The sequence below is a fragment of the Rhinopithecus roxellana genome, chromosome 19 (genome assembly GCF_007565055.1).
Source record: "Rhinopithecus roxellana isolate Shanxi Qingling chromosome 19, ASM756505v1, whole genome shotgun sequence".
Taxonomy (NCBI): domain Eukaryota; kingdom Metazoa; phylum Chordata; class Mammalia; order Primates; family Cercopithecidae; genus Rhinopithecus; species Rhinopithecus roxellana.
Window position 1 is genome coordinate 70287099 of NC_044567.1, and position 19949 is coordinate 70307047.

At 51.3% G+C, this 19949-nt stretch overlaps 1 protein-coding gene and 1 long non-coding RNA gene across 2 annotated transcripts in view; both read left to right on the plus strand.

Annotated features, from left to right (window-relative positions):
• The first annotated feature begins 408 nt into the window (after positions 1-408).
• ALOX15B (arachidonate 15-lipoxygenase type B) lies at positions 409-10450 on the plus strand. The gene is made up of 14 exons (XM_010362412.2): positions 409-685; positions 771-990; positions 1286-1367; positions 3683-3805; positions 4095-4198; positions 6109-6281; positions 6518-6664; positions 6764-6967; positions 7949-8035; positions 8188-8357; positions 8538-8659; positions 8891-8991; positions 9069-9239; positions 9709-10450. The coding sequence occupies exons 1-14, from the start codon at positions 539-541 to the stop codon at positions 9886-9888; spliced, it is 2031 nt and encodes a 676-aa protein (XP_010360714.1). The 5' UTR covers positions 409-538; the 3' UTR covers positions 9889-10450.
• A 7487-nt stretch (positions 10451-17937) lies between these two features.
• LOC104661679 overlaps positions 17938-19949 on the plus strand; it is a 35957-nt gene continuing 33945 nt past the window's right edge. The window contains exon 1 of the long non-coding RNA XR_747880.2: positions 17938-19555. This is a non-coding gene — a long non-coding RNA (uncharacterized LOC104661679). The remainder of the gene's footprint in view (positions 19556-19949) is intronic.

The window sequence follows — 19949 nt, forward strand, 5'->3', positions numbered from 1 at the left end:
AGGAGGTGGAGGTTCCAGTGAGCCGTGATCCTACCGCTGCACTCCAGCCTGGTGACAGAGGGAGACTCTGTCTCAAAACTAACTAACTAACTAACCTAACTAACTAAATAAATAAATAAAATGAACGTAGGCCCAAGAAGAGTTGTGGGAAGAGGGGTGATGTTTCTGCAGAGACTTCTAAGGCTAAGAAGGAAAACAAACAGAGGTGCTGTGTACAAATCTACCCCCACCCCAACTGGGTCCCAACTCTGGCTCTCTGGCGTGGCACCATCACTGAAAGGCCCCGTTCCCGAAATCTCAGGGTATTCTTAGTCCCTCCTGTTCCCAGCGCTGCCAATCCCCCGCCCACCCCACCTTAGTTGCAAGTTCCAGCCTCTCCGCCCCGCCCCTCCCCGCCCAGAAGCGGACGTGCTTTTTAGGGGAGTCCACCGGACTTGGAGTCAGTGACAATAACCAGGGGTAGAGCGGGGCGTTTCCCAGGGGTGAGCCCAGCTCTGCAGCCTTGTGCGCAGTAGACAGCTGGTCTTAGGCTGGCCCTATGGCCGATTTCAGGGTCAGGGTGTCCACTGGGAAGGCCTTCGGGGCTGGCACATGGGACAAAGTGTCTGTCAGCATCGTGGGGACCCGGGAAGAGAGCCCCCCAATGCCCCTGGACAATCTCGGCAAGGAGTTCACTGCGGGCACTGTGAGTGCGTGGGAGTGGGTAGGGGTGGAGGTGAAGGGGGCGAGCAGGTGGGTCTGGCCTGACGCATACTAAAACCTCCCCTCAGGAGGAGGACTTCCAGGTGACGCTCCCGAAGGACGTGGGCCAAGTGCTGCTGCTGCGCCTGCACAAGGCGCCCCCAGCGCTGCCCCTGCTCGGGCCCCTGGCCCCGGACGCCTGGTTCTGCCGCTGGTTCCAGCTGACACCGCCGCAGGGCGGCCCCCTCCTCTTCCCCTGCTACCAGTGGCTGGAGGGGGCGGGGAGCCTGGTGCTGCAGGAGGGGACAGGTGAGGGGCGGGCCGGGCTGGGGCTGCAGGGGGAGCACAGGAAGGGTTTGGGGACTGGGGGTTGGAGAGAAGGGCAGGTGAAGTGGAGAGGTGAGTTGGTGTGGCCACATAATAGCCAGCAGAGGAGGGAGGCTGGTGGGGCCTTGGGGAGGGGGAGGTGGCAGCCTGGTGTAGGAGAAACTGTACTTATGGGAGGAGGGGACCTGGTAGAGGGTAGCAATCATGGGGACGGTGTGGCTGGGATAGTGATGGGGAGTTTCTCTCCCTGCCGCAACCTACTCCCGCTGTCCCACAGCCAAGGTGTCCAGGGCAGACCACCACCCCCTGCTCCAGCAACAGCGCCAGGAGGAGCTGCAGGCCCGGCAGGAGATGTACCAGTGAGGAGGGGGTTACTGTTGGGGGAGGGGGTGCCCAACGGATGAGGGGCAGCTTGAGTGTCCTGGTCATGACAGAGATTAAAAGCCCCTGCCTCCACCTCTCCTATCAAAGCTGCTCCTGGGACCAGCAGCATCTGCAGGAACATATAGAAATGCAAATTCTCAGGCCACCTGCAACCTACTACACACTGAGGGTGAAAAGTGGGAATTTTTGTTTTGACAAGCCTTCCAGATGACTCTGGTGGCCACTGACGTTTGAAAAACAGTGCTCTAGGGCCAGGTGCAGTAGTGGCTCACACCTGTAATCTCAGCACTTTGGGAGGCCGAGGCAGGCGGATCACCTGAGGTTTGCAGTTCGAGACCAGCCTGGCCAACAGGGCGAAACCCCATCTCTACTAAAAATACAAAAATTAGCTGGGCATGGTGGCAGGCACCTGTAATCTCAGCTACTTGGGAGGCTGAGGCAGAAGAATAGCTTGAACTCGGGTGGCAGAGGTTGCAGTGAGCCGAGATCATGCCATTGTACTCCAGCCTGGGCAACAGAGTAAAACTCAGTCAGAAAGAAAGAACGAAAGAATGAAAGGAAGGAAGGGAGGGAGGGAGGGAAAAGAAAAACTCCTCTAAATGGCTTACCTTTGCTGGTGTCTTCCTTGCCCTGGGACTTTTTCCTGCATCATCTTGTATCCTCCCAGAAATCTGAGTAGAGCAGAAACACACCTCTCAAGCCCCAGGAAACTCACCCTCCAGGGCTAGCAAGGGGTGAGACGGGGGCTCTTTCTGTGCTCTGAGCTCAGCATTGGAGGTCAGAGGGGAAAACTGGGACTTGGAGACTGCAGAGGAGTTGGAGCCGCTAGTGAGGATTCCCTTGGCACAAAGCCAGGAACTGCACTCAAGAGCAGACTTTCAAAAGATCTTGATCTGGCCAACTCATCTGCCGTCTAAAGCCTGGGCTACAGGCTTTTGTTCCTGGTCTGTGGGATCAGAGCAGCCACAGGCTCATTTGGTTCCTGGTGATTCTCCATGTGTCATGAATTCCACCCATAAGGAAGCCATTGCACCAAATCTGCAAGCAGCAGCCCCAAGAGAGGGAATAGACATTGAGGTCTACTGTGTCCGTGGAGACCCAGGGTCAACCTAGGCTTGCGAAAACGAGCTGTGAGATCTTAGACCAATTATTTCATCTCTTTGATTCTTATTTTCTTCTGTAAAAGAAACTAAGAATACCAATCTCGTTTGGGTTAGGAGGAACAAATGAGAAAATGGTTAAGAATGTAGCTAGTCAGCTGCCAAGCCTTGCACAAATGTGTGCTCTTGCTGTTGTTCCTGTCTTTCAGTTAACTCTGTTCCAACACTCTAGGCTCTTATAATACGTACAGTGAGGCCTCAGATCCATAGCAACAGCATTGCCTGGGAGCTTGTTAGAAATCAGAATCTGCATTTAACCAAGATCTCTAGGTGAGAGGGATTAAAGTCTGAGAGGCAGGGTTTGGCCACCACCTGGTGGCAGTGTACTTTAATTGCAAATTTTTCTTTGAAGTTGAAAGCTCAAACCCAAAAGCAAATTTTGAATGAATCAAAGAATGAATGAGTGAGAGGATGACTGGCTAGGGGTCATCAAGTTTGCAGAGACATGGTTTTACCATTTTGCTGGAAGGTCTTTGGTTGTGTTGCTTGTTTGAGAATAGAATTTAGAGATGCCTTAGGTGGCTTTCCCTAAGCCTAAACTGTGGAGGCTGAATTGCCTCTCTATGGGACGCCTAACAAAGGCAACTGAAACCTTCTGTGCAGCCCCTGTCCCAGGATAATCTCCCCTCTACAAGATGCATCTGTGTTAGTCGGGACTTTTATAGTTGTAAGAACAAAAGCTAACTCCAACTAGCAGGCAGAAAAAATGAGTTTGTCAGCCAGACACAGAGGCACTTACAGAAACACAGGCAGGAATTGTCCACCCAGTGGAAAATGGCCATAGCTAACAGTCTGTGTTTACTGCTGTAATCCACATGTCCAGAGAGAGACCACCTCTCAGGCTCAGCCCCAATTTCAAATTCCCTGGAAAGGACTCTGATTGGTGCAGTTCTAGTCAGGTGCTCAACTCTGGACCAATCACCCTTGACCAGGAGAGCCAGCTCACTGTGGGAAAATGGCAGCTCCCTTGCAGCCTAGTGTAGAATGGCAGGGCAGATCCCAGGAGGGCTCTCCTTGGCTGAAGGGGTCTGACTGTGACCAGGCCCCCCAAGGGGACTGCCACTCCATCTGCCCTAGTGAAGGGGCTCCCTGAGGCCTCTTGCTGACCACTTTCCCTCTCTACCCTCCAGGTGGAAGGCTTACAACCCAGGCTGGCCTCATTGCCTGGATAAAAGGACAGTGAAAGACTTGGACCTCAATATCAAATACTCCACAGCCAAGAATGCCAACTTTTATCTACAGGCTGGCTCTGCGTGAGGATGCCCACCCTGCCCTGCCCCTAGGCCTCAGATGCCCTGTGACCCCTGCCTTCTGCCCTCCCCTAGTCAGTTCCGCCACCCTCAGTGATATGAGTCACATAGTTCTATCCAGGAAACAGCCTCCTAGCCACTACCAGTCCCACAGAGCAACAGCTACCTTAGGGGCAGTAACTATCTTAGGCCCAGAGGCTGGTTCAGGATCCCAAGAGGCATAAGGCTGGCTGACAGGGAAGGGTCTCCCAGGGCCTCCTGCCCACTCCCCACCCCTCACATCCCCTGGCAGCTTTGCAGAGATGAAAATCAAGGGGTTGCTGGACCGCAAGGGGCTCTGGAGGAGTCTGAATGAGATGAAAAGGATCTTCAACTTCCGGAAGACCCCAGCAGCTGGTGAGGAGCTTGGGCCAGGGATCCTGACCTCTTTCCTGGGACATCAACTCCTGTGGCTGTCCAGAGTCTCAGAAAACCAAGCACCAATTTGCTATGTAACCCTGAGCAGGCCCTTGCTAGACCTTACTTTTCCCCACAGAGACAAAAGAGAATATGGACGGAGGGGATCCCTGACCTTCTAACGCCGTCTAATCCAACAGACATTTGTTGAGCTGCTGCATATCAGACACCGGGTTAGGGGCTGCATGGTTCTTCTTGGGCTCACAGTTGAGCAGGCCAGTTGGTGTTAATTAGACTCAAAATCAAATAATTCGTTACACTATGAAACATGCTCATTGGATCCAGTGAGTGTGTAAAGGGGGCACCTGCCGTACCCTGGAGAGGGCCCCAGGAAAGCTCTCCCAAGGGGGTGAACTATGCTGAGACCTCGAAGTTGAGTAGGCCTTAGCAGTGCCAAGGATGGGCTGTGGGGGCAGAGAGCAGTTCAGGGAACAGTGAGTGTGAAGGCCCTGAAGATAGAACGATCAGCCATCTTTGGAGGAAAGAAAACACCACTTTTCTTGGTCAAAGTGTAATGAGCAAGAGAAGGAGGGTGATAGAAGGAGCAGGAAGGTGCACAGGGGTCACATAGGACTGTGTTGGCCATGGCAGGACTTGGGTCTTTCCTCAGCCCAGTGCTTGACTGGTTGCCAGCAGGGGAATAATGTGGTCACTATGCACTGCTCGGGGGGAGTTACTGGGGGGCAAGAGGCTATGAGAATCTGCTATGAGGCTCTGGCTGTGGTCACCAGAGGATGGTGACCTCAGCAAGGCAGTGGCAATGCAGTGGCAATGCAGTGGAGTGGATGGGTGGACCGAGAGGTACTCAGGATGGAGAATCAATGGGATTTGATATGTTGGGGGTGCCACCAAGAGAGATCCCCAGGCTCCAGCTGGGCATGGTGGCTCACACCTGTAATCCCAGCACTTGGAAGGCCAAGGTAGGTGGGTTGCATGAGGTCAGGAGTTTGAGACCAGGCTGGCCAACATGGCAAATCCCCATCTCTACTAAAAATACAAAAATCAGCCGGATGTGATGGCACGTGCCTATAGTCCCAGCTACTCAAGAGGCTGAGGCCTGAGAATTGCTTAAGCCTGGGAGATGGAGGTTGCACTAAGCCGAGACAGCCCCACTGCACTCCAGCCGAGCAAGAGAGTGAGACCCTGTAAAGAGAGAAAGAGAGAGAGAGAGAGAAGAAGGAAAGAAGGGAGGGAGAGAGGGAGGAAGGAAGGAAGAAAGGAAAGGAGGAAGCCAAGGCAGATGGATCACTTGAGCCCAGGAGTTCGACACCAGTCTGAGCAACATGGAGAAACCTTGTCTCTACCAAAAATACAAAAGTTAGCCAGGCGTGCTGGTGTGTGCTTGTAATCCCAGCTACTTGGGAGGCTGCGGCAGGAGGATTGCTTGAACCCAGGAAGCAGAGGTTGCAGTGAGTCGAGGTCGCACCACTGGACTCCAGCTTGAGCAACACAGCAACACAGCCTATCTCGAAAAAAAAAAAAGAAAGAAAGAAAAAAAAAAAAAAGAAAAGGGGAAAGAAGAAAAGAAAAAGAGAGGTCCCCAGTCTCCTCTGTAGGCAAACCGGGTGGGGATGGAGCTGCCATTTCCCAAATATCAGGCAATGGGACCAACCTGAGCTGTCGGAAGAATCTGTATTTGGTCTCCAACATGTTGCATTTGAGTTATCCAGGGCGGGTGTTAGGCAGACACTGGGATGGGTGGGCTGGGGACTCCGATGTGCTGTTAGATGAAGAGGCAGTGACTGAGGACAAGGGGCAGGGGAGGTAACCCCGAGGACCCACTGTGAAGGTTAGGCAGAGGCCTGTGGGAGCTGGGGTGACCCCGTCCCCGTGTCCCCCACCCCCTGCAGAGCACGCATTTGAGCACTGGCAGGAGGATGCCTTCTTTGCCTCCCAGTTCCTGAATGGTCTCAACCCTGTCCTGATCCGCCGCTGTCACTACCTCCCAAAGAATTTCCCCGTCACTGATGCCATGGTGGCCTCAGTGTTGGGCCCTGGGACCAGCCTGCAGGCTGAACTAGAGGTGAGGGGTGCAGGGATCCAGGCTGTTCACAGTCCCATCTCAGTGCCTTCGCACCCTTCCCCTACTGGAGACAGAGGGACGCACTCACATTTGTTAGGGACCTACTGTGTTCTGCGTGCCAAGCACACTCTCCCGAAACACACTCCTCTCCCAGCCCTGAATCCTCTCCCTTCTACCACCCCACCCCCTTCCTTTAGAAAACCAGGTGGTAGCCCCAGCTATCCTTTCTTCTGCAGAAGGGCTCCCTGTTCTTGGTGGATCACGGTATCCTCTCCGGCATCCATACCAATGTCATTAATGGGAAACCTCAGTTCTCTGCGGCCCCGATGACCCTGCTGTACCAGAGCCCGGGCTGCGGGCCACTGCTGCCTCTCGCCATCCAGGTCTGCAGTCAGGCAGGGGCAGGGCAGGGGCGAGGAGGGTCAGACTGAATGGTTGGCAGACAGTCATGGCTGTCTCTCTCCCCACCCGCCTCCCCCCAGCTCAGCCAGTCCCCCGGCCCCAATAGCCCCATCTTCCTGCCCACTGACGACAAGTGGGACTGGTTACTGGCCAAGACCTGGGTGCGCAATGCCGAGTTCTCCTTCCATGAGGCCCTCACACACCTGCTGCACTCACACCTGCTGCCTGAGGTCTTCACCCTGGCTACCCTGCGCCAGCTGCCCCACTGCCACCCTCTCTTCAAGGTCAGTGGCTTGACAAGCTGGCCCAGCCTGTGCCCATGCCTCTGTGCCTCTTCTAAGCAGCCTTTCCTCACATGGCCCTATCCATGCAAGCTGGGTTGTGGAGCTCCCGTCCGCTTCAGCAGCATCTCCCGGCACAGCCCCCCGGGAGCCTGGTCTCCAGCAGGCCCTGAGTAAGATAAATGAGGTACCCCAGAGAGGCTCCCTTCTTAAGGGAGATCAGACGGCATCAGCAGCCATCATAGAAGCCCAAATCTTAGGAAGGGAAGGGCCTGGGGGTGGCAGGTGCCAAAATGTGAACATGGCTTTGAGAGACCGACAGGTTTTCTGCAGATAGTTCTGGGATGGGGGAGGGCTGGGTGGGAGGCCCCTGTGCTCTAGGGTGGGTTCTGTAGGTTTCCTAGACCCTGCTAACTTCCAGACGGCATGGATTCGAGGCATCTCCTCTGTGAAGGGCAGGATGGCTCCCTCCCAGGGTTCACCCACAGCCACCGCTCAAATTCTCTGATCCTTCTAGACGTCTCCTGGGTCCTGGATGTGGGCCCTACTCTGTGCTCTTACATCCTATCTGGTTGTTTCTGACTATCTGCAGCTTCTGGGGCCTGGCACTCAGAGGTGGGCTCTGGTGGACGGCTCCACTTTGCCAGGCCCACAGGCCCTGGTTTTCCTAGTGCCTTCCCTGCCCAGGGGCTAGGAAATCACAAGATGCCAGAGCCAGAAGACACAGCGCTCAGCCACATCAGCACCAGCATTTGACAAAATAACCTGAGGCTCAGGGAGAGGGAGGAGCACACCTGAGCTCCCAGAACAAGCTGCTGGTAGAGCCCAGCAGGAACTCCAGGGCTCAGACCCCTGTCCCAGGCTGCCTCCTCTCATTCCTGTTGCCTCTTTCCAAGTGACTTGCAGGGCTGGTGCCTCTGTGGGGGAAGGTCTGGGGCCAGAAAGACCCAGGCCTCCCCCAGCTCTGCCGTTCCTGCCCCACAGCTGCTGATCCCGCACACCCGGTACACCCTGCACATCAACATGCTTGCCCGGGAGCTGCTAATCGTGCCGGGCCAGGTGGTGGACAGGGTGAGAGCTGTGTTGGGGCGGGAGTGGGCAGGCCACTCCTTCAATGTGAGGAATTTGAGGTCCTGGGGTAGGAGTGGCCTGTCTCCCCGACACCAGTGCTACCTCCTGCTTCTGGAGCAAGGTCTGCAGGACCCAAGAGTCCTGTCCATCAGTCCACAGGCATCGGCATCGAGGGCTTCTCTGAGTTGATACAGAGGAACATGAAGCAGCTGAACTATTCTCTCCTGTGTCTGCCTGAGGATATCCGGACCCGAGGAGTTGAAGACATCCCAGGCTACTACTACCGTGATGATGGGATGCGGATCTGGGGTGCAGTGGAACGGTGAGGGGCCGTCCCTGGAGAGCCGAGGGCTGATCAGGGACACGGGAAGACAGAGAAGGAGCTGAGGCCCCAGGGAGGCTCACGTTGAGGAGGAGGGCCAGACATTCATGACACTAAGCAGAGGCATTCCTCAGAGTGGGTTGGGGTTGGAGGCTGGGCCTGAACCTGGGTGCATTGCAGCTTTGTCTCTGAAATCATCGGTATCTACTACCCAAGCGATGAGTCTGTCCAAGATGACAGAGAGCTCCAGGCCTGGGTCAGAGAGATCTTCTCCAAGGGTTTCCTAAACCAGGAGAGCTCAGGTATGGGGACCTCAGCCCTCAGGCGCATTTGAGTGACGCCATCCCTGTGTCCCCCACCCCCTGCAAAGCATGCATTTGAGTGACCCCGTCCCCGTGTCCCCCACCCCCTGCAGAGTGCGCATTTGAGTGACCCCATCCCCGTGTTCCCCACCCTCAAGGCTCACCCTCAAGCCTCCGCAGCAGGGTCCTCAGGCCCCTGGAAGCCCCATCCCAGCCCAGCTCTCCTCACAGGTATACCCTCCTCACTGGCGACCCGGGAAGCCCTGGTGCAGTATGTCACCATGGTGATATTCAACTGCTCAGCCAAGCATGCGGCTGTCAGTGCAGGGCAGGTGAGGAAAGGCCAGCGCCTGGGGTGGCAGGCTGGTGACACAGCTCCTCCGCCTCATTCTGCCCTCTCGGCCTTCAGTTTGACTCCTGTGCTTGGATGCCCAACCTGCCACCCAGCATGCAGCTGCCACCACCCACCTCCAAAGGCCTGGCAACACGTGAGGGCTTCATAGCCACCCTCCCACCCGTCAATGCCACATGTGATGTCATCCTTGCTCTCTGGTTGCTGAGCAAGGAGCCTGGAGACCAAGTGAGTGTGGGGCTGGGGGCCAGGCTGGGCCGAAGTGGGGTAAGGGAAGGTGTGATGTTTACCCTGCTGGCCCAGACTGAACCCTGCCATCAGGTCACAGGTCCCCTTGCCCCACTGACCCTCCAGTGGGACACATGAGCCTTGGATATTTCACAGCGAAGGTCAAATGGCAAAATGCGATGATGCAGAGCCACTCTCAGTGGTAAGGGGAATGTGTAATTGTGCTCCTTGCAAATTCCGAATTGAGCTTTCATTCCCTGAAAGCTTCCTGCAGATAAGCTTTAGGTGGCTATCTGTTTAAGAGGAGGGACATGGATCAGACCCCATTAAGGGCTACTTCAGGTCCCACGCTTGGGGGCTCGGGCCAGAGCTGGCTAAGGCAAGTTGCAGCTGCTCAGATAGTGGGGACAGGGAGTCTGGGATGCAGGACCTCAGCAGCCCCCTCACCCAGCCTGTGGTGGGTCCCCAGAGGCCCCTGGGCACCTATCCAGATGAGCACTTCACAGAGGAGGCCCCTCGGCGGAGCATCGCCGCCTTCCAGAGCCGCCTGGCCCAGATCTCGAGGGCCATCCAGGAGCGGAACCGGGGCCTGGTGCTGCCCTACACCTACCTGGACCCTCCCCTCATCGAGAACAGCGTCTCCATCTAAACCCCAGGGGAACACAGGCCCGGATAACATCCCTTTGACCACGTCGCTCTAGGATAACTGGCACCCAGAGAAAAGGACTCCTCGGAAAAACAGGCCTCCATGTGCCTCTCCTGGGACAACCAGACTCTGTAACTCACCCCCACCACCATACACACAAAAAAAACAGAAACAAAATCAAAGCACAGAAAGCAAAAAACCCACCAATAACAGTCTCAGGACAGAACCACTGAGACTTTTGGGGGCTGTAAGCCTCAAAGTGCCTGAAGAGCCCACTTGAGGGTTTTGCTAGTTGGTTTTGTTTTGCATTTTACAACCGTGGGGGGAGGCATATAATCCTGCCTGTGGGCCCACTAGCCTCCACTGATTGGACCTTATGGTCACCCAAACTCAAGGACAGTCACCAAGAAGTGGCTGCCAAAGAGGCCGGGCACAGTGACTCATGCCTGTAATCCCAGCACTTTGGGGGATGGAGGCAGGAGAATCACTTGAGGTCAGAAGTTCAAGGCCAGCCTGGACAACATAGCAAGACTCCACCTCTACCAAAAAATAAAAATTAAAAAACTAATTGGGTCTGGTGGTGTGTGGCTGTATTCCTAACTACTCGAGAGGCTGAGACAGGGGAATCACTTGAACCTGGGAGGTGGAGGTTGCAGTGAGACCAGATCGTGCCACTGCACTCCAGCCTGGGTGACAGAGTGAGACTCCATCTCAGAAAAACAAAAACGAAAACAAAAAATGCCCAAGAGGTGGATTGTGACCTACTGTCTCAGCTTTAAAATGAATAAAACACTGTAAAAGGGTCACTGGGAGCCAGGCAGAACAGGCAGAATGAGGACGCACTGCCCAGTCGGCGCAGGCAGTGCCTGTGTATACTTTCTTAAAAGCGTCCCCTCAAGTTAAAGACTTGTACATTATAAAGCAGGTTCTGTTTCCAGAGAATCAGAAAACATTATCATATCTCTAGTCGCACTTTGCTGCTAGATTTCATCTTCACTGATGGAGTTACAACATTTCATACACATTCTTTCATTCTGTTTCTTTTCTGGCTCATATTCAGTGAGCATCCGTTACGGTAAAAAAGTATCCTTTAAAAAAAAAATAACTCCAGTGGAGACACCTGGTAGACATCACCTTAATCAAATAATCCAGGTGAGTCTGGGCGTGGTGGCTCACACCTGTATTCCCAGCACTTTGGGAGGCTGAGGCAGGTGAATCACTTGAGGCCAGGAGTTAAAGACCAACGTGGCAAAACCCCATCTCTACTAAAAGTACAAAAACTAGCCAGGCTTGGTAGCAGGCGCCTGTAATCCCAGCCATTCAGGAGGCTGAGGCAGGAGAATCGCTTGAACCCAGGAGGCAGAGGTTGCAGTGAGCTGAGATGGTGCTGCTGTATTGCAGCCTGAGCAACAGAGAGAGACTCTGTCTCTAAATAAATAAATAAGTAAATAAAAGATCCAGGCGAACTTGCTGATACCATGTTGCTTAGCTCTAATGTTGTCAGAAGAGCACCTCACCTCTGTGGTTTCTTCTAGAAACTCATAACTACAGTCTAATAATGAGAAAAATACAGACAAACCCAAATTGAGGGGCATTCTGCAAAATACCTGACCAGCACTCTCCAAATTTTAAAATGGCCTTTGCTTTTTTGGTGTAAAAACAAAATGCCTCCTTTACAAGTCACCTAATGATTTCCATCACTACTTCACATTGCAGGCATGAGTGGTTTTGTTTTTCAGTTTCACTGCTTTTTATAAAACAATGTGGACAAAAATGTAATTTATATACTATAACTGCATAAACACTACCATTGGAAAATACAGAACAGTGCCTCAGAAGGGGTAGGGCTGACTGGCAAACGGCATTTGACCTGCTCATTCCTCGTGGAGAGTGAGTAGACCAAAAGTGATTTAGAGATATATGTATCTGTCAAATTTCTTTCCATCAATTCCTGCTAACTTAAACAATAAAGGAGTTAATGGAAAAGAAACGGAGTTCTTTGAGAAGTTAAAGAGCTGACTATGCAGGCCACGCGCAGGGACTAACGCCTGTGATCCCAACACTTTGGAAGTCCGAGGCAGGATGACTGTCTGAGCCCAGAAGTTCAAGACAGCTTGGGCAGTATAGTGAGACCCCATCTCTGCAAAAAAATGTAAAAAGTAGCAGGGCATAGTGGCTCACGCCTATAGTCCCAGCTATTCGGAAGGCTGAGGTGGGAGGACTGCTTGATCCAGGGAGGCAGTGGTTGCAGTAATCACACCACTGCATTCCAGTGTTCCAGCCTGGGCAACAGAGCAATATCTTGTCCAAAAAAAAAAAAAAAAAAAAGCCCAGGCACGGTGGCTCACACCCATAATCCCAGCATTTTGGGAGGCCGAGGTGGGTGCATTACCTGAGGTCAGGAGTTCAAGACCAGCCTGACCAATATGGTGAAACCCCGTCTCTACTAAAACTACAAAAATTAGCCTAGCGTGGTGGCAGGTGCCTGTAATCCCAGCTACTTGGGAGGCTGAAGCAGGAGAATCACTTGAACCCAGGAGGCAGAGGTTGCAGTGAGCCGAGATTGCACCATGCACTCCAGTCTGGGCAACAAGAGCGAAACTCCATCTCAAAAAAAAAAAAAAAAAAAAAAAAGTTAATCATGCAGTTACAGGAAAGAAACTAAAACCCAGGAAGCTTGAGGCATCTGAGGGACAAGGGACAAGAACTGATGAATGCTGTCCCCAGGCACTGCCATGAGGAATAATGAAGCTCCTACCATTTTTCATCCTTGAATTATTTGCCTCCATATTCAGTTCCATGAGAGAGGCTATTTGACTTAACATGGAGCAGCAGAGGTCACTGGTTGCTGGAGCAGAGAGAGTTTGTGCTCACCTAATACCTCATGTACTTCCCAACATTTCCTAGCCTGCCTTTCAGTTAGGTTGAGGTCATGTGACTAATTCTGGCCAAAACACTAATTCTCAGAGGAGTGATGTGTGTCCTTGCCAAGATGGGACAGCTATGAGCTGATGTGCCTCCTTCATCCTTCTATTGCCTCATTGCCTATTCCTCAGGGGCATTTCCAGCTGACTTAGCCATCCTGACCTCTATTGCTGGATTTCCATTTCAGGAGGACAAGGTTCACAACTGCCCATCACAGCGCTAGCACACTGCAGGTGCTTGGTAAGTACGTGGTGAATGGAGGAATTAACGCACAAATAATTCCTAAAACCCTGTGGTGCCCATCACTTACCTGTGTGTCTCCCCAACCAGACCATGAGCTTCTTGAATGCAGGAGCTGGGTCTCACTCAATTTGCTAGGCCTCGTGCCCAGCGCTGCACTGACTCAGATTGATACCCAACAAATGTTTGTTTAATGTCAGATGAAGGGAAAGTGATTGGATGGTTGCATGCGTGGATGTACTGGTGAGTTGGAGGGAAGTTGCACCCGAGTCAGTAAACTGGTGTTTGTTTCAGTATATATCTTTTGGGATCAACTATCATTTCCAGGAGAAACTGCAGCCTCCAAGGCAGCTCAGCTGTGAAAATCCAAGCAGTCAGTCCCTAACCACCCTTGGAGAAGCCACCACCACCTCCTCTGCCCAGGGCCTGTGAGCTTGTGAGCCTGTGAGGTGCCCCCGCCACACATACCACACAACCCTAGCCCTAGAACTCTCCGCTGGCTGCCCCGCCTTGAGAAAAGAAGGTTGTTACAGAGAACATTCACTTCTAGGGATATCCAGTTAATTCTCCAGAGTGGTGGTTTCCTTGGGCTATGATGGATAGTAAATAGATAGAAGATAGATAATAGATAGATAGATTGATTGATAGATAGATAGATAGATGATAGTAAATAGATAATAGACATATAGCCATGCATTACTTAACGATGGGGATATGTTCTGAGAAATGTGTTAGGTGGTTTCATCATTGTGTGAAGACCGTGGACTGTGCTTACATAATTTCAAATGGTAGCGTCTACCACACACCGCAGCTACATGGTCTAGCCTGTTGCTCCCAGGCTGCAAACCCTTGCAACACATTACCATGCTGAATACTATAAGCAATTGTAACACAATGGCAAGTATCTGTGTATCTAAACATATCTACACATTGAAAAGGTACAATTAAAATATGGTGTTAGGCCGGGCGCGGTGGCTCAAGCCTGTAATCCCAGCACTTTGGGAGGCCGAGACAGGCAGATCACAAAGTCAGGAGATCGATACCATCCTGGCCAACCCAATCCCAGCACTTTGGGAGGCCGAGACAGGCGGATCACAAAGTCAGGAGATCGAGACCATCCTGGCCAACCCGGTAAAACCCCGTCTCTACTAAAAAATACAAAAAACTAGCCGGGCGAGGTGGCGGGCGCCTGTAGTCCCAGCTACTCGGGAGGCTGAGGCAGGAGAATGGCGTAAACCCGGGAGGCGGAGCTTGCAGTGAGCCAGGATTGCGCCGCTGCAATCCAGCCTGGGCGACAGAGCGAGACTCTGTCTCAAAAAAAAAAAAAAAAAAAAAAAAATATGGTGTTAAAGGTAAAAAGTGGTACACCTAAATAAGGCATTTACTGAAGGCCTTGGAACCAGGGATGCCGATGGTGTAATGAATGGAGCTGCAGGACCGGAAGTTGCTGTGGGTGTCAGTGAGTGCATGGTGAGTGAATGTGAGGGCCTAGGACATTACTGTACACTTTTATGTGACTGGCAGCACAAAATTTTACTTAGACCAGCATCACCACAAACATGTGAGTAATGCGTTGTGCTATGACATTCTGACAGCTATGATGTCACTAGGCATTAGGAATTTTTCAGCTTCATTATAATTTTATGGGACCACTGTTTTACATGTGGTCCATCATTGATCAAAATGTCATTATGTGGTACATGACTACAGACAGATATACAAGGAGAAATTAGGGGAATTGGCTCACGTGATTATGGAGGCTGAGAAGTCCCACTACAGGCTGTCTGCAAGCTGGAGACCCTTGGATGCCAGTAGCAGCATGACTCAGTGCAAGTCTGAAAGCTTTGGAACCACGGATGCCAATGGTGTCATTCTCAGTCCAAGACCAAATGCCTGCGAATACTTCCACTGGTTGGGGGCCACTGGTATGGGTCCTGGAGTCCCAAAGCCAGAAAGCCAGGGTTCTGATCACCAAAGGGCAGGAGGAGGAGAGTATCCCAGCTCCGAGAGAGAGAAAAAGGGAAGAAATCCCATTCTCCCTTTTTTTGTTCCACCAGGACCCACAGTGATTGGATGATGCCCGCCCACATTGAGGGTGGACGTTTCCCACCCAGCCCACTGACTCCCACCAATCTCCCCTGGAAACACCCTCACAGACACACCGGGAAATAACGCTTTACCAGTTCTCTCAATATTCCTCACTGCAGTCAAGTTGGCACTTGACTGCATTAATGATGATGTTCTATAATATAGGTAGAAAACAAGTCACATTATGAGAAGCACACGATCCCTTTTGTGTTTTTTTGTTCTGTTTTTTTTTTTTTTTTTTTTTTTGAGACGGAGTCTCGCTCTGTCGCCCAGGCTGGAGTGCAGTGGTGCGATGTTGGCTCATTGCAAGCTCCACCTCCCAGGTTCATGCCATTCTCCTGCCTCAGCCTCCCGAGTAGCTGGGACTGCAGGCACCCACCACCACGCTCGGCTAATTTTTTAGTATTTTTAGTAGAGACGGGGTTTCACCGTGTTATCCAGGATGGTCTTGATCTCCTGACCTCGTGATCTGCCCACCTCGGTCCCCCAAAGTGCTGGGATTACAGGCGTGAGCCACGGCACCCGGGCCCCCTTGTGTGTGTTTTTTTTTTAAGTGAAGTATGTAAATCAATAGAAATGGCAAGGAAAGGTCTGGAAAGAAGGATGCACACCTAGCTGTTGCTTGAGAAGGAGAGAAGGAGAGTGGTATTGCATAGCAGGGCCACAGTGAGGAGTAAAGAAGTGAGAACCTTAAACTAAGAGAGAGAGAGAGGCGAAACCCTGAAACGGAGATCTATTTGATTGCTTGATGTACTTACAGGGAGCAGCCTTGTTAAGAAAAATTATCCAAAACTGATAAGTAGAATCAAGAGGACAACTGCCTGTCCTTTGTTTTGTTGTTGTTTTGGTTTTGGTTTTGGTTTTCTGGGTTTTGAGACAGAGTCTCACTGTGTCACCCAGACTGGAGTGCAGTGGCGCTATCTCAGCTCACTGCAACCTCTGCCTCCCAGGTTCAAGCAATTCTCCTGCCTCAGCCTCCCGAGTAGCTGGGATTACAGGCACCCACCACCACACCCGGATAATTTTTGCATTTTTAGTGGAGATGGGGTTTTGCCATGTTGACCAGGTTGGTCTCAAACTCCTGACCTCAAGTGATCCACCCACCTCAGCCTCCCAAAGTGCTGGGAAGGATGTTTTATTTTCTAGCACAGCATACCATTGTTTGACTTTGCTGTCTGTTATAAATAAAGGCCTCAGTTTATGGGAAGTTCATGTAAATGATTTGTTCTTTTTTTTTGAAAGCAAATAAACCAGAGATTGTAGTTTATTGCCGTATAGGATGTTGGCTAGTTTCATATCTAACCCAACAATCACATCCTAACATTCCTTTATTAAATTGCCTATCAATGCCCGGCTCCTCAATTGTTCTTGGAACCAGCATGACCATCTGGCTGAGTCGAATAAAATATTTGACTTGTGAACATTCTAATTTGTATGAACCATGTTTTTCATTTGTTTGAAATCCCTCCCAGGCTGGAGGGAGAGCCACATGTGCCACCCCAGAACAGTGCCTAGAGCCCCAGTCCATTCTTTTCTCTGCCAGGTCCTCTTCCAGCCTCCTCCCTAACTTTATGCCTGCCTTCCCCTCACCGCCCCCACATCCATGTTGGACATCCCAGGGATGCCTTTGCTCACTACCCCGGGGAATGAGAAACAGACTCTCCTGTCCCCACCCGCATCCCCCACTGACCTGAGAAGGTGTTGAAGCCTGGGACAGAGACAGAAGTAGCAGAAATGGAGAGGGATGTGTGGGTCAAAATAGGGGCTTGGATGTGGGCTGAGGTGGTCGAGGGCCGGCCTACAGTGTGCCCGTTTAGAGATTAATAGTATATGCTTTAGAATAGTGCTTTACTAACATAATTATGAATCATAAGTGTAGCTTGTGCTTAGTCCAACAATAAGAGAATCAGGCGGTAAGTTTGCTCCACTGACCACAGAGTGGAACAAACAATCACAGGAAGCCTGCGGAGCCTCTGAGCAAGAAAACTGGCTTATGGCTCAACCTCCCCCTTGAGTGCCTGAACAAAGGTCTCGTGGGAAGGGAAGCGACCCTTGCTCCATTACCCGGGAGGGTACTGTAGGAGGCTGCTTGTAAAAGAGGAGAAGTCCTCTGTGGTAGACATAAGGAGGAAGTCTGCTGTCTCCCGCCCGTTCCCAGAGCCAGAGCAGCGGCTCTGCTAATCGTGCTCAGGAGCTGACCACTCCTCTGATGTACAGGCCTGTGGTTTGAAGGGCTCTCTGCTTTCACGTCCTGTTCTGTTCTGTTAACCACTTAGTTGGACTCTGATGATTATAAGTTAAACATAGAGTATTAGCGTACATAGTGGAACAGAAAGTAGTATTAACTGGCTAATGATGGTCGCAGCTCCCTCCGCCACCTCTCCCTATGCTCACCCAATGATCACCTCACCATCAGCCCACCCTCAGCCTATAGGATCAAAAGAATTGTACTCAACAGGCCAGGCGCGGTGGCTCAAGCCTGTAATCCCAGCACTTTGGGAGGCCGAGACGGGTGGATCACGAGGTCAGGAGATCGAGACCATCCTGGCTAACACGGTGAAACCCCGTCTCTACTAAAAATACAATAAAACTAGCCGGGTGAGGTGGTGGCGCCTGTAGTCCCAGCTACTCGGGAGGCTGAGGCAGGAGAATGGCGTGAACCCGGGAGGCGGAGCTTGCAGTGAGCTGAGATCTGGCCACTGCACTCCAGCCTGGGTGACAGAGCGAGACTCCGTCTCAAAAAAAAAAAAAAAAAAAGAATTGTACTCAACAAATATCGGTGGAACCCAGAGCTCAGGGCCTTTGCAGTCTCCGCGTTGCGATGGATCCTTGGATCCACTTTTGTTAACTCTTAAACTTTGTGTCTTTATTTCTTTTCTCATTCCCTCATCTCTGCCAGGAAGGGGAGAACCTGCAGGTGGTGTAGCGGGCTGGTTCCCCTACATCTCTGGTGCCCAACGTGGTCTCCTTGAACCCAGGTAAAGTTACGCCTGAGTGTGGTCATTGCGAAGAACGGTCTGTCCAGGGACTCCCGAGAACGTGTGGTCGGCCTTGCAGTAAGCTTGTGCGCTCGGAGCATTCCAGCGACACCATGGGACAATCAAAAAGTAAACCTTCTGCTGATTTACACTTTATGAAGTTCCTCTTAAAGAGCGCGGGAATGAAGGCTAGCACAGAAACTTCGATTACTCTGTTTCAAACAGTAGAGTAATATTGTCCTTGGTTTCCTGAACATGGTACCATGGACTTAAAAGATTGGGAACAGGTGGGAATTGCCTTAAAACAAGTGTGTAAGGAAGGAAAACGTATCCCTCTAACAGTCTGGTCAAACTGGGCTATAGTTAAAGCAGCCTTGGAACCGTTTCCATCGGAAAATGAGGCTTATCCTCCAGCAGAAGAATTTCTTCTGAGGAAGGAGGTGCTGCTGCCAATATAGATACAAAGGAATTTGAGGGAGGAGAGGATAGTGAAGAAGATTTTGAGGAAAATCAGACAAACCTGGAGATGACTTAATTTCTTTTGAGGAGCCTGTGAGACCTTCAGCTGCTCCTAAAAGAGAGAAGCCGTATATGCCAATATGTTTAGAACAAAGAAGGGCCTTGTGGAGCCCTCGGCCCCTCATTGGGATCATCCCGAGTGACCGCCTCCAATAAAGCAATGTAGTTCGGAGCCTTGGGGGTTTGAATCTCAAATTTGCCCTGTTTCCCCAATGAATGAATTGTGGTCTCAGGAACCAAGAGTACGTGGTGCAGCACCAGTTACAACATAAGGCTGCACTGCCATCTAATGTTAATGAATCGCCATTACAGGTGACTGCTCGGCAGGCTAGATTAGCTGGAGATCTTGATGCCTGGCAGTTTCCAGCAGTTTTGCAACCCCCACGACAGCAAGGTGGAGCCCATCAGGCGGTATGGGAACCATTTTCTTTTAAGCTGCTCGAAGATCTTAAAGCAGCTGTTGGTCAGTATGGTCCCAATTCGCCTTTCGTCCGATCGCTAATTGCAATCTGTGGCTCAGAATAAGTGATTGACTCCGTGTGATTGCGAGATTTTAACGAAAGTTACACTTTCGCCCTCCCAATTTCTTCAGTTTAAGGCTTGGGGGACCGATGAGGCTCAAAATCAGGATGGAAAAAACCGTGCTGCTAATCCTGCTATTGCCATTACATTTGAACAGCTTCTAGGAATAGGGGCTCAATGGGGAGCTAACTGTACAACAACAATTAGGACTTCAAGAAGATGCCATTGAACACATTCGCAATTGCTGTTTAAGGGCATGGGAAAAAATTCAGGATCCAGGAACTACTTACCCCTCTTTTAATTCTATTAGACAAGGCTCAAAGGAACCATATCGTGATTTCATTGCTCACCTTCAAGATGCAGCTCAGAAGGCTCTTGCTGATGAAAGTGCCAGGAAGGTGATTGTAGAATTATTGGCTTCTGAGAATGCTAACCCTGAATGCCAGTGAGCTATCCACCCGGTGAAAGGAAAGGTTGCGGTGGGAGTTGATGTGATTAATGAATATATCAGGGCGTGTAATGGAATTGGTGAAATCATGCATAAGGCTATGATAATGGCTCAAGCTCTAGCAGGGTTAAAAGTGGGAGGTCCAGTTAAAAACTTTTCAGGCAATTGTTACAATTATGGGCAATTTGGACACAAAAAAAGGAATTTAAGAACAAATCAAACAAACAAGCAAGATCTAATCAAACAAAAGAACCACCTGGCTTATGTCCCAGGTGCCAGAAGGGTAAACATTGAGCTAATCAGTGTCACTCCAAATTTGATAAAAATGGCCAGCTGTTACAACC